This window comes from Scyliorhinus torazame, chromosome 4 (genome assembly GCF_047496885.1).
Source record: "Scyliorhinus torazame isolate Kashiwa2021f chromosome 4, sScyTor2.1, whole genome shotgun sequence".
Classification (NCBI taxonomy): Eukaryota; Metazoa; Chordata; class Chondrichthyes; order Carcharhiniformes; family Scyliorhinidae; genus Scyliorhinus; species Scyliorhinus torazame.
Window position 1 is genome coordinate 349,064,520 of NC_092710.1, and position 13,152 is coordinate 349,077,671.

General features: G+C 53.0%; 1 protein-coding gene across 1 annotated transcript in view; it reads right to left on the reverse strand.

The window, feature by feature from the left end:
• LOC140411509 (dynein axonemal heavy chain 6-like) overlaps nucleotides 1-13,152 on the reverse strand; it is a 1,703,852-nt gene that overhangs the window by 295,318 nt on the left and 1,395,382 nt on the right. The window contains exon 61 of the mRNA XM_072500595.1: nucleotides 12,709-12,803. Within this exon, the coding sequence (XP_072356696.1) occupies nucleotides 12,709-12,803 (95 nt within the window). The remainder of the gene's footprint in view (nucleotides 1-12,708; nucleotides 12,804-13,152) is intronic.

Below are 13,152 nucleotides of genomic sequence, written 5' to 3' on the forward strand. Positions count from 1 at the left end.
TTCTCCGCGTCCATCACCACCACCATGCTAGAGGCTGGTTTAGCACTGGGCTAAATCGCTGGCTTTGAAAGCAGACCCAGGCAGGCCAGCAGCACAGTTGAATTCCCGGACCAGCCTCCCCGAACAGGCGGCGGAATGTGGCGACTAGGGGCTTTTCACAGGAACTTCATTTGAAGCCTACTTGTGACAATAAGCCATTTACATTTTCATTCATTTCAATAGTAACACAGGAAGTTTGGGAGGCCTAGCCACCCACTCACCCCTGGATCTGCCGTCTCCTCTGCAGTATCACCCTCCAATTCATGGCCACCCCCGCCCCCCTCTTTCTCACCCCCCCCCCCCCGCCAAAAGAATGAGGAGATCAGTCTGTCCACGCCCCTGAAGAAGGACCTGGGCAAAAAGACCGGCAGACATTGGAACAAAAACAGGAATCGCGGCAAAACATTCATTTTTATTTCCTGCACCCCGCCCGCCAACAACAGGGAGATTATCCCACCCCAGCTCATCCGCCTTCACCCTCCCCACCACCCCAGCTAATCCGCCTTCACCCTCCCCACCGCCCCAGCTAATCCGCCTTCACCCTCCCCACCGCCCCAGCTAATCCGCCTTCACCCTCCCCACCGCCCCAGCTAATCCGCCTTCACCCTCCCCACCGCCCCAGCTCATCCGCCTTCACCCTCCCCACCGCCCCAGCTCATCCGCCTTCACCCTCCCCACCGCCCCAGCTCATCCGCCTTCACCCTCCCCACCGCCCCAGCTAATCCGCCTTCACCCTCCCCACCACCCCAGCTAACCCGCCTTCACCCTCCCCACCGCCCCAGCTCATCCGCCTTCACCCTCCCCACCACCCCAGCTAATCCGCCTTCACCCTCCCCACTGCCCCAGCTAATCCGCCTTCACCCTCCCCACCACCCCAGCTAACCCGCCTTCACCCTCCCCACCGCCCCAGCTCATCCGCCTTCACCCTCCCCACCACCCCAGCTAATCCGCCTTCACCCTCCCCACCGCCCCAGCTAATCCGCCTTCACCCTCCCCACCACCCCAGCTAACCCGCCTTCACCCTCCCCACCGCCCCAGCTCATCCGCCTTCACCCTCCCCACCGCCCCAGCTCATCCGCCTTCACCCTCCCCACCGCCCCAGCTCATCCGCCTTCACCCTCCCCACCGCCCCAGCTAATCCGCCTTCACCCTCCCCACCGCCCCAGCTAATCCGCCTTCACCCTCCCCACTACCCCAGCTAATCCGCCTTCACCCTCCCCACCGCCCCAGCTAATCCGCCTTCACCCTCCCCACCGCCCCAGCTAATCCGCCTTCACCCTCCCCACCACCCCAGCTAATCCGTCTTCACCCTCCCCACCACCCCAGCTAATCCGTCTTCACCCTCCCCACTACCCCAGCTAATCCGCCTTCACCCTCCCCACCGCCCCAGCTAATCCGTCTTCACCCTCCCCACCACCCCAGCTCATCCGCCTTCACCCTCCCCACCACCCCAGCTCATCCGCCTTCACCCTCCCCACCACCCCAGCTCATCCGCCTTCACCCTCCCCACCACCCCAGCTAATCCGCCTTCACCCTCCCCACCACCCCAGCTCATCCGCCTTCACCCTCCCCACCACCCCAGCTCATCCGCCTTCACCCTCCCCACCACCCCAGCTAATCCGCCTTCACCCTCCCCACCGCCCCAGCTAATCCGCCTTCACCCTCCCCACCACCCCAGCTAATCCGCCTTCACCCTCCCCACCACCCCAGCTCATCCGCCTTCACCCTCCCCACCACCCCAGCTAATCCGCCTTCACCCTCCCCACCACCCCAGCTAATCCGCCTTCACCCTCCCCACCGCCCCAGTTCATCCGCCTTCACCCTCCCCACCACCCCAGCTAATCCGTCTTCACCCTCCCCACCACCCCAGCTAATCCGCCTTCACCCTCCCCACCAAGCTAGTGAAATTAAACGTCCAAATCCCTGCCCGATCACAGGCAACCTGCAACCCCAAATCCCAAAAGTGATTTGCAGCAAAGTGGAATGTTAGCCTCCCCACGCCCGCTCCCAGCAGGCAGACCATAAAATATTCACTTTTCCCTAAACTCAGTTTATATCCTGAAAACGTTTTTGGCTGACGCCGGAATTGTGAAACGCAATTGGCGGAGAATCCGTTTTGACGCCAAAATCTTGGCAGGCGCTGGTTTCACGCCAAATCGCAATTCTCCGGTGCCTGACAGCAGCATAAATGCGTATGAAAAGCATGTACAGTAAGCGCCGTTGGCACGTTATTAGCGGGCCTGATCCGGAATTCTCCGGGGCCTCTGCGATTTTCCGCCTCCACTGGGGCCAATTCCTGACAGCGAGGTTCACTTGTGCTTTTAAACATTGTGCAGCAGGCACCGTGGTGCTGGGGGAGAGAGAGAACATAGAACATAGAAAATACAGCACAGAACAGGCCCTTCGGCCCACGATGTTGTGCCGAACCTTTGTCCTAGATTAATCATAGATTATCATTGAATTTACAGTGCAGAAGGAGGCCATTCGGCCCTTTGAGTCTGCACCAGCTCTTGGAAAGAGCACCCTACCCAAACTCAACACCTTCAGCCAACACCAAAGGCAATTTGGACATTAAGGGCAATTTATCATTGGCCAATTCACCTAACCCGCACATCTTTGGACTGTGGGAGGAAACCGGAGCACCCGGAGGAAACCCACGCAGACACGGGGAGGACGTGCAGACTCCGCACAGACAATGACCCAAGCCGGAATCGAACCTGGGACCATGGATCTGTGAAGCAATTGTGCTATCCACAATGCTACCGTGCTGCCCTTAAGAACAAATAAATCTACACTATATCATTTTCCCGTAATCCATGTACCTATCCAACAGCTGCTTGAAGGTCCCTAATGTTTCCGACTCAACTACTTCCACAGGCAGTGCATTCCATGCCCCCACTACTTTCTGGGTAAAGAACCTACCTCTGATATCCCTCCTATATCTTCCACCTTTCACCTTAAATTTATGTCCCCTTGTAATGGTGTGTTCCACCTGGGGAAAAAGTCTCTGACTGTCTACTCTATCTATTCCCCTGATCATCTTATAAACCTCTATCAAGTCGCCCCTCATCCTTCTCCGCTCTAATGAGAAAAGGCCTAGCACCCTCAACCTTTCCTCGTAAGACCTACTCTCCATTCCAGGCAACATCCTGGTAAATCTTCTTTGCACCTTTTCCAGAGCTTCCACATCCTTCCTAAAATGAGGCAACCAGAACTGTACACAGTACTCCAAATGTGGCCTTACCAAAGTTTTGTACAGCTGCATCATCACCTCACGGCTCTTAAATTCAATCCCTCTGTTAATGAACACGAGCACACCATAGGCCTTCTTCACAGCTCTATCCACTTGAGTGGCAACTTTCAAAGATGTATGAACATAGACCCCAAGGTCTCTCTGCTCCTCCACAATGCCAAGAACTCTACCGTTAACCCTGTATTCCGCATTCATATTTGTCCTTCCAAAATGGACAACCTCACACTTTTCAGGGTTAAACTCCATCTGCCACTTCTCAGCCCAGCTCTGCATCCTATCTATGTCTCTTTGCAGCCGACAACAGCCCTCCTTACTATCCACAACTCCACCAATCTTCGTATCGTCTGCAAATTTACTGACCCACCCTTCAACTCCCTCATCCAAGTCATTAATGAAAATCACAAACAGCAGAGGACCCAGAACTGATCCCTGCGGAGGGGGCACGGAAAGTGTCCAACATCGCCACACTGTGCCGACTGTTGTGTCGCTGGCCGGGGGATTTCTGCCAGGGCCGGGGGGAGTAGTAGGGGGACCAGGAGGCGGGCTGTGGAGTCGGGGTGGACGGACACTATGCTATGAGGAGCGATTGAATAAACTCGGTTTGTTCTCACTGGAACGAAGGAGGTTGAGGGGAGACCTGATAGAGGTCTACAAAATTATGAGGGGCATAGACAGAGTGGATAGTCAGAGGCTTTTCCCCGGGGTAGAGGGGTCAATTACTAGGGGGCATAGGTTTCAGGTGAGAGGGGCAAGGTTTAGAGGAGATGTACGAGGCAAGTTTTTTACGCAGAGGGTAGTGGGTGCCTGGAACCCGCTACCGGAGGAGGTGGTGGAAGCAGGGACGATAGTGACATTTAAGGGGCATCTTGATAAATACATGAATAGGATGGGAATATCGGGATACGGACCCCGGAAGTGTAGAAGATTGTAGTTTAGTCGGGCAGCATGGTCGGCACGGGCTTGGAGGGCCGAAGGGCCTGTTCCTGCGCTGTACATTTCTTTGTTCTTTGTTCTTGACAGGGAAAACCATTGCCGCAGCCGGCAAGGCAGCCATTCAACTGCGCACAACGTTAACAGCCCACTTTGAACTTAGCCCCAGCCAGTCCATCATTGGGATGGACGTGCTCCAGCACAACTAGTGCCATCTTATTGTCTGGATGGTGTGTGGGGAGTACAGTGTGTTTCTGCGACTGCAGCTTGTCAGCCTCCCGAGTGTCAATCACGGACCCGGTGAATCCTGCAACGTTTCTCATTGGAATCGATTGTGTTCCATGTGGGGCCGATGCTCGCCCCACAAGGATCACTGATTCGGTCCAGGTACGGCGCCAGTTTTCCTGTCTTGGGAGTGTATGAATCCTGCCCCAGTGTCAACACTTAGTCTCAGGCACTAAGTCACCCTCACTATCGCTTCCACCACCCCGAGCTCCTCAGCACAATGGCCAAAGGCTCTATAGCTAATGCAAACAGACAGGGGGATATGGGGCATCCCTGCCTCGTGACCCGGTGCAGTGAGAAATATCCGGAATTCATGCTGTTAGTGCGCGAACTTGCCATTGGATTCATTACACAGCAGCCAGGCCCGTGCCACAAACGTTGGCCCAAACCCAAACCTCTACAGTACCGCCATCAAATAATTCCACTCTACTCTATCAAATGCCTTCTCCATGTCCAGAGCCACCAGCACCTCCGCCTCCCTCCCTCTGCTGGAGAAAGGACCACATTCAACAACCTCCTAACGTTTGAGAACTCCTGTCTTCCCTTCACGAACCCCGTCTGGTATTCCCCAATATCTTGGCATCTACATCCAGCAGGGATCTGGGCCTATTGGCCCACACTGCACCAGTGAAACTGCGTTGGCTAAGATAAGCTGGCAAAGGATACTTTTTAAAAATAAAAACATTTCATTAGGCTATTTATAGTATTTATAATAATAACAATAACAACATGAAGATAGTATCTAAAACATATCCGTCCCTGACACGTTCCCCACACCCCCAACACAGAAACAATAGCCTAAACCACCCCCCCTAGATTTCTGCATCTGCTGACATTTAACTTTCCCGAAAATGTCGACAAACAGCTGCCACCTCCGTACGGACCCTAACATTGACCCTCTTCGGGCAAACTTTATTTTCTCAAGACTGAGAAACCCAGCCATGTCGCGAACCCAAGTCTCTGATTTTGGGGGCTTGGAGTCCCTCCACATTAACAGTATCCGTCTCCAGGCTACCAGGGAGGCAAAGGCCAAAACGTCGCCTCTCTCGCCCCCTGGACCCCCGGCTCTTCCGACACTCCAAAGATCGCCACCTCTGGACTCGGCACCACACTTGTTTTAAGTACCGTGGACATGACATCAGCGAAACCTTGCCAAAATCCTCTACGCTTCGGGCATGCCCAAAACATGTGGACATGATTTGCTGGCCCTCCGCGCGCCTCACACACCTGTCCTCTATCCCCAAAAACTTGCTCATCCGGGCCACTGTCATGTTGCCCGGTGGACTACCTTAAATTGTCCAGGGGGCGAGAGAGGCGACGTTTTGGCCTTTGCCTCTCTGGTAGCCTGGAGACGGCTGAGCCTGGCACATGATGAGGATGTGTTAACTCTGCCTAAGGCATCCGCCCACAAACCTGCCTCTATCTCTCCCCCAGCTCATCTTCCCACTTGTCCTTTAGCTCCTCTATCTGAGTTTCCTCCGACTCCATAAGCTATTTGTAGATATCCGATACCTTCCCCTCTCCCACCCCCGTTCTGGAAACTTCCCTGTCCTGTATCCCCCATGGTGGCAGGAGCGGAAAGGTCGGAACCTGCCTTCTCAAAACATCCCGTACCTGCAGATACCTAAACCCGGTCCCTGCTGGCAATTCAAATTTCTCCTCCAAATCCTTCAAACAGGGAAAGCTCCCATCCATAAATAAATCTCCCATCCTCTTGATCCCTGCCACCTCCGAACCCCTCCATCCAGCCTTCCTGGTACGAACCGATGGTTATTGTAAATCGGGGCCCAGGCCAATGCTCCCTCCACTGACCCCAGACTCTCAGGGGCGCCACCGCCACGGGGCTTGTGGAGTACTGGGCCAGCGAGAACGGCAGAGGTGCTGTTATCAGTGCCCCCAGACTGGTGTCCTTGCATGATGCCGCCTCTACTCACTCCCACACCGACAACTCCCCCCCACTACCCACTTCCTAATCATGGCTATATTAGCCACCCAGTAGTAGTTGCAAATGTTCGGCAGTGCCAACCCCCCCTCCCCCCGGCTACGCTCCAGCAACACTTTCTTCACACCGGGGTTTTACCTGCCCACACAAAGCCCCAAATCACCCTATTTACCCGTTTAAAAAAGGCCCTCGGGATAAAGATGGGGAGGCACTGAAAAACAAACAGAAATCTGGTGAGGACCGTCATTTTTACGGTCTGTACCCTCCCCGCCAGTGACAGCGGGAGCATGTCCCATCTCCTAAAGTCCTCCTTCATCTGCTCTACAAGCTGGGACAAGTTTAGCTTGTGCAATGTCTCCCATTCCCGTTCTACCTGGATTCACAGATAGCGAAAGCTCCTTCCCACCACTCTATATGGCAGCTCTCGCAGTCTCCTCTCCTGCCTCCTCAACTGGATCGCGAACATCTCACTTTTCCCCATATTCAATTTATACCCCGTGGGCAGCACGGTAGCACAAGTGGATAGCACTGTGGCTTCACAGCACCAGGGTCCCAGGTTTGATTCCCCGCTGGGTCACTGTCTGTGCGGAGTCTGCACGTTCTCCCCGTGTCTGCGTGGGTTTCCTCCAGGTGCTCCGGTTTCCTCCCACAGTCCAAAGACGTGCAGGTTAGGTGGATTGACAATGCTAAATTGCCCTTAGTGTCCAAAAAGGTGAGGAGGGTTATTTGGTTACAGGGATAAGGTGGAAGTGAGGGCTTAAGTGGGTCGGTGCAGACTCAATGGGCCGAATGGCCTCCTTCTGCACTGTATGTTCTATCCTCAGGTTCTGTCTCCTGGACCTGTTCTCCAAATCCTCCACCTTCTCCTGCAGCCTTTTCTGGTGGTCCTTCACCAGCCCCACCTCGGCCTCCAAAGCGGTCAGATAGTCCTTGTGCTCGGACACCTTTTCCTCCACCTTCTGGATTGCCCGTCTGTGGGCTTCTAGACCCTGTTCCACCCGATCAATTGATGCCTTCATCGGGTCTAGCATACCCTTCTTTAGCTTGGCGAAGCTCTCCTCGAAGAACTTCACCAGCTGTACCGTCGACCACTGTGCCACCGCACCAGGATCCTGCGCCCCTGCCATGCTTTCCTGTGCTGCCGGTTCTGCACGAGCCTTCTTTGCTCGATTATGTCTCCTTGTAAGGCCACTTCTAGTCCACTGTTCCATATACTGGTGGGGAATTTCTCCCCACTGTCTCACTCTCCACCGATTATTCCAATAAAATTCCGACAAAATCGGGAGAAAACGTCCAAAAGCTCTGTCACAAGTGGCAGCTACCAAATGTGCAACCTCCTATTCCATGGCCACCACCGGAAGTCTAGCAAAGGGTACTTAAGGGGTTGACCGTGGATCGGCAATGGCAGACATTTAAATGAATGAACTTCAATTGTAAATCCCTGTCCGGCGCAAGAGTAAGACGGGGAAGGTGGCTCAACCATGGCTAACAAGGGGAATCAGGGAGAGTGTTAAAGTCAAAGAGGAAGCTTATAAATTGGCCAGAAATAGCAGCAAGCCTGAGGACTGGGAGAAATTTAAAATTCAGCAGAGGAGGACAAAGGGTTTAATTCGGAAAGGGAAAATAGAATACCAGAGTGAGCTTGCAGAAAGCATAAAACACAGAAACCGACTGCAAGAGCTTCTATAGATATTAGGGTTAGGGTTAGGGTTAGGGTTAGGGTTATGCGAAGAGAAAAACACTAGTGAAGACAAAGACTCCTCTACATCGGAGAGACCGAACGCAGACTGGGTGATCGCTTTGCTGAGCACCTTCGGTCTGTGTGCCTTCAGGACCCTGACCTTCCCATTGCTTGCCATTTTAACACAAGACCCTGCTCCCGTGCCCACATGCCTGTCCTTGGCCTGCTGCAATGTTCCAGTGAAGCTCAATGCAAACTGGAGGAACAACATCTCATCTTCTGGTCAGGCACACTACAGCATTCCGGTCTCAACATCGAATTCAACAACTCCAGATGATTACAATTACAGAATCATAGAATTGACAGTGCAGAAGGAGGCCATTCGGCCCATCGAGTCTGCAGCGGCTCTTTGGAAGAGCACACCACTTAATTCGCCTACATCCACTCTATCCAGTAACCCCACCCAACTCTAAGGGCAATTTTGGACACTAAGGGCAATTTAGCATGGCCAATCCACCTAACCTGCACATCTTTGGACTGTGGGAGGAAACCGGAGCACCCAGAGGAAACCCACGCACACACGGGGAGAACGTGCAGACTCCGCACAGACAGTGACCCAAGCCGGAATCGAACCTGGGACCCTGGAGCTGTTAAGCAACTGTGCTAACCACTATGCTACCGTGCTACCCAGCATACTACCCAGTGTATTAATAAAGTCACAGACACACACACAAGCACACACACACACACACATAAATAGGCATACTCACAAACATACACAGGCACAGGCACACACAGGTACAGACACAGACAGACAGACACACACACAGGCACAGATAGATGCACACAGACACACACAAGCACAGACAGAAGTATAACACACACACAGACACCCACAGGCATAGACACACAGGCACAGACAAAGACACAGGCACACACACACAGACACACACGCACATACACATAGGCACACATACACCCAGGCACAGACACACACAGACACATGCACACACACAGGCACAGACACACACACAGGCACAGACACACACACACGGGCACACATACATCCAGGCACAGACACACACAGACACATGCACACACACAGGGACAGACACACACACGGGCACACACACACCCAGGCACAGACACACACAGACACATGCACACACACAGGCACAGGCACATGCACACACACAGGCACACACACAGGCACAGATACAGCCACATGCATACACACAAGCACAGACAAACACACAGACACACATACACACACACAAACATACAGGCACAGACACACACTCACACACACAGACACAGACACATGCACACACGCAGGCACACACAAGCACAGGCACAGGCAGGCACAGACACACATATACACACAGGCACAGACACACACAAGCACAGACAAACACAGGCACACACACAGGCAGGCACAAACACACATAAGCACAGAGACACACAGATACACATACACACACACATGCACAGACAGACACACACAGAGGCACAGACAGACAGACACACACACACAGGCTCAGACAAACACACACAGGCACAGCCACACAAGCACACACACAGGCACAGACACATGCACAGACATATATACACACAGGCACACACAAGCACAGACAAACACACGTAGGCACAGACACACACACGTAGGCACAGACACACATATACACACAGGCACAGACAAACACACACAAAGGACACACTGCACACACACATGCACAGGCACAGGCACACTAACATACACACACACATATGTACACACACATAGCCACACACACAGGCACTCACACACACACGCACATACACATACACACAGGCACACGCACATAGGCACAGACACACACACAGACACATGCTCCCACGCAGGCACACACAAAGGCACAGGCATACAGAGGCACAGACACACCTATACACACAGGCACAGACACACGCAAACACACGCACACACAGGCACACATACACACACACAGGCACAGAGACACACATATACACACAGTCACACACACATAAATATACGGAAACAAACACACACTCACACACACATAGACACACACAGGCACATGCAGGCACAGACATACATATACACATAGGCACAGACACACACAAGCACAGACAAACACAGGCACAGACACACACACAGGCAGGCACAGAGACACACAAGCTCAGAGACACACAGATACACATACACGCACACACAGAGGCACAGGCAGACACACACACACACAGGCTCAGACAAACACACACACCCACAGGTACAGACACACACAGGCACAGACACACACACACACACAGACAAGACACACACACACACAGACAAGACACACACACACAGGCACACACACACAGGTACACACACACAGACGCACATACAAACACAGGCACAGACATATGCATACACACACACAGGCACTCATATAGGGACACACACACACGCACAGACAAAGACCCAGGCACCGACACACACACACACACACATAGGCACAGGCAGACAGGCATACACACACAGGCACAGATAGACACACACAGGCACACACACACGCTCACACACACAGGCACACACACACAAGCACAGACAGAAGTATACACACACAGCCACACACACACAGGCACAGACACACACACACAGGCACAGACAAAGACCCAGGCACCGACACACACACACAACCACACACACGTACACACAGGCACAGACAGACACACACAGAGACACATTCACAGGCACAGACGAACGCACACACACATACAGGCACAGATACAGACACACACAGGCACCAACACACACAGACAGACAGACACACACACACAGGCACAGACAAACATATACACACAGGCACAAACACAAACACACACAGGCACACACACCACACAGCCAGACACACACACACACAGGCATTCGTACATAGGCACAGACACCCACACCCACACACACAGACACATGCACACACACATATACACACAGGCACACACCAGCACAGACAAACACACATAGGCACAGACACACATATACACACAGGCACAGACACACATATACAGACAAGCACAGGCACACACAGGCACAGGCACACACACACACATAGGCGCAGGCACACATATACACACAGGCACAGATGCACACAGGCTCATACACACACAGACACAGAGGCACAGACAAACAAACACACAGACACACACACACACATATGCACATGCACACACAGGCAGAGACAAACACAGGCACAGACAAACACACACAGGCAAACACGCAGGCACAGACAAACACACACACAGGCATAGACAAACACACACACACATAAACACACACAGGCATAGACGAACACGCTCACAGGCACAGACACACACCGCACAGACACATACACAGACGCACATACACATAAACACACACACAGGCACAAACTCTCACACACACAGGTGCATACACCCACACACACAAACACACAGGCACAGACACACACAGACCGGCACAAACATTCACACACACAGATGCATACACACACAGGCACACACACGCACACGCAGGCACACACACACAGGCACTGACACACACAGACAGGACCAAACACAGGCACACACACACACACACAGGCACAGACACAGGCACGGGCACTCACACAGGCACACACACATAGGCACATGTACACACACAGGCACACACACACAGGGACAGACATACAGGGACAGACATGCACACAGGCACAGACACACACAGGCACAGACATACACACAGCCATAGACATACACACAGCCATAGACACACAGACAGGCACAAACATTCACACACACAGGCACACTCATGCACACCCACACACTGACACCCACACACGCAGACACAGACATATACACACAGGCACACGCATACACAACCACAGAAACAGACACACAGGCACAGACACACACACATGGATAGACATAGACACACACAGGCACAGTCACACACAAAGGCACAATCACACACACAGGGTCACACACATGGACAGGCACAGGCACACACACTAACACAGTCACACACAAAGGCACAGTCTCACACACACAGGCTCACACACATGGACAGACACAGACACACTCACAGGCACAGTCACACACACTGGCTCACACACACAGACAAACACACACACAGGCATAAACACTCACACACTCACACAGGCACAGACACACACAGACACCCACACACACGGACACAGACACACCCACAGAAACAGACACATGGACAGGCATAGACACACACACGGGCACAGTCACACACAAAGGCACAGTCACATACACAGGCTCACACACATGGACTGGCATAGACACACACACAGGCACAGTCACACACAAAGGCACAGTCACACACATGGACAGACACACATACAGGCACACACATAGGTACAGTGACAAACAAAGGCTCAGACACAAACACACACACAGGCACAGGCACACAGGCACAGTCACACACACACAGGCTCACACACATCAGACAGATACAGGCACACACACGCAGGCACAGACACACAGGTACAGACACCCACACACACACAGGCACGGACACACAAAAAACACAGGACACACCAGCACAGGCAGACATACCTGATCTCTGAAATGTCACTCTTCTCCAAGGCTTGAAGTGCAATTACAGCCATTTCCAGGATAGGAAGTACGTCATTCAGCTCATTGGTTGCTTGCTGCAAGTCAACACAAAGGTCCCATCAAATCAGTGAATGGAGCACATCAAGATCATCAATGGTCCAGAAAGGAGAGCAGGTGGTGTATCACATGGTTGGCTCAATTAGGAACAATTAGTAACTGCACCAACACAACCTGCCCTTCCCATCCTGTCACCCCAGCCCACGTCAAACCCAGCCCCAACACTGAGACCTGGACGTGAAGATCCCAGATCCCCAATTCAACAGATCTCACTTTTCTCATCAGTGGGAAGAAGGTGAACAGGAAACACACACACAGGGCGCGATTCTCCGCTCCCGCGACTAAGTGTCCACGCTGTCGTGAACGCCGTCGAGGTTCACGAGGGCG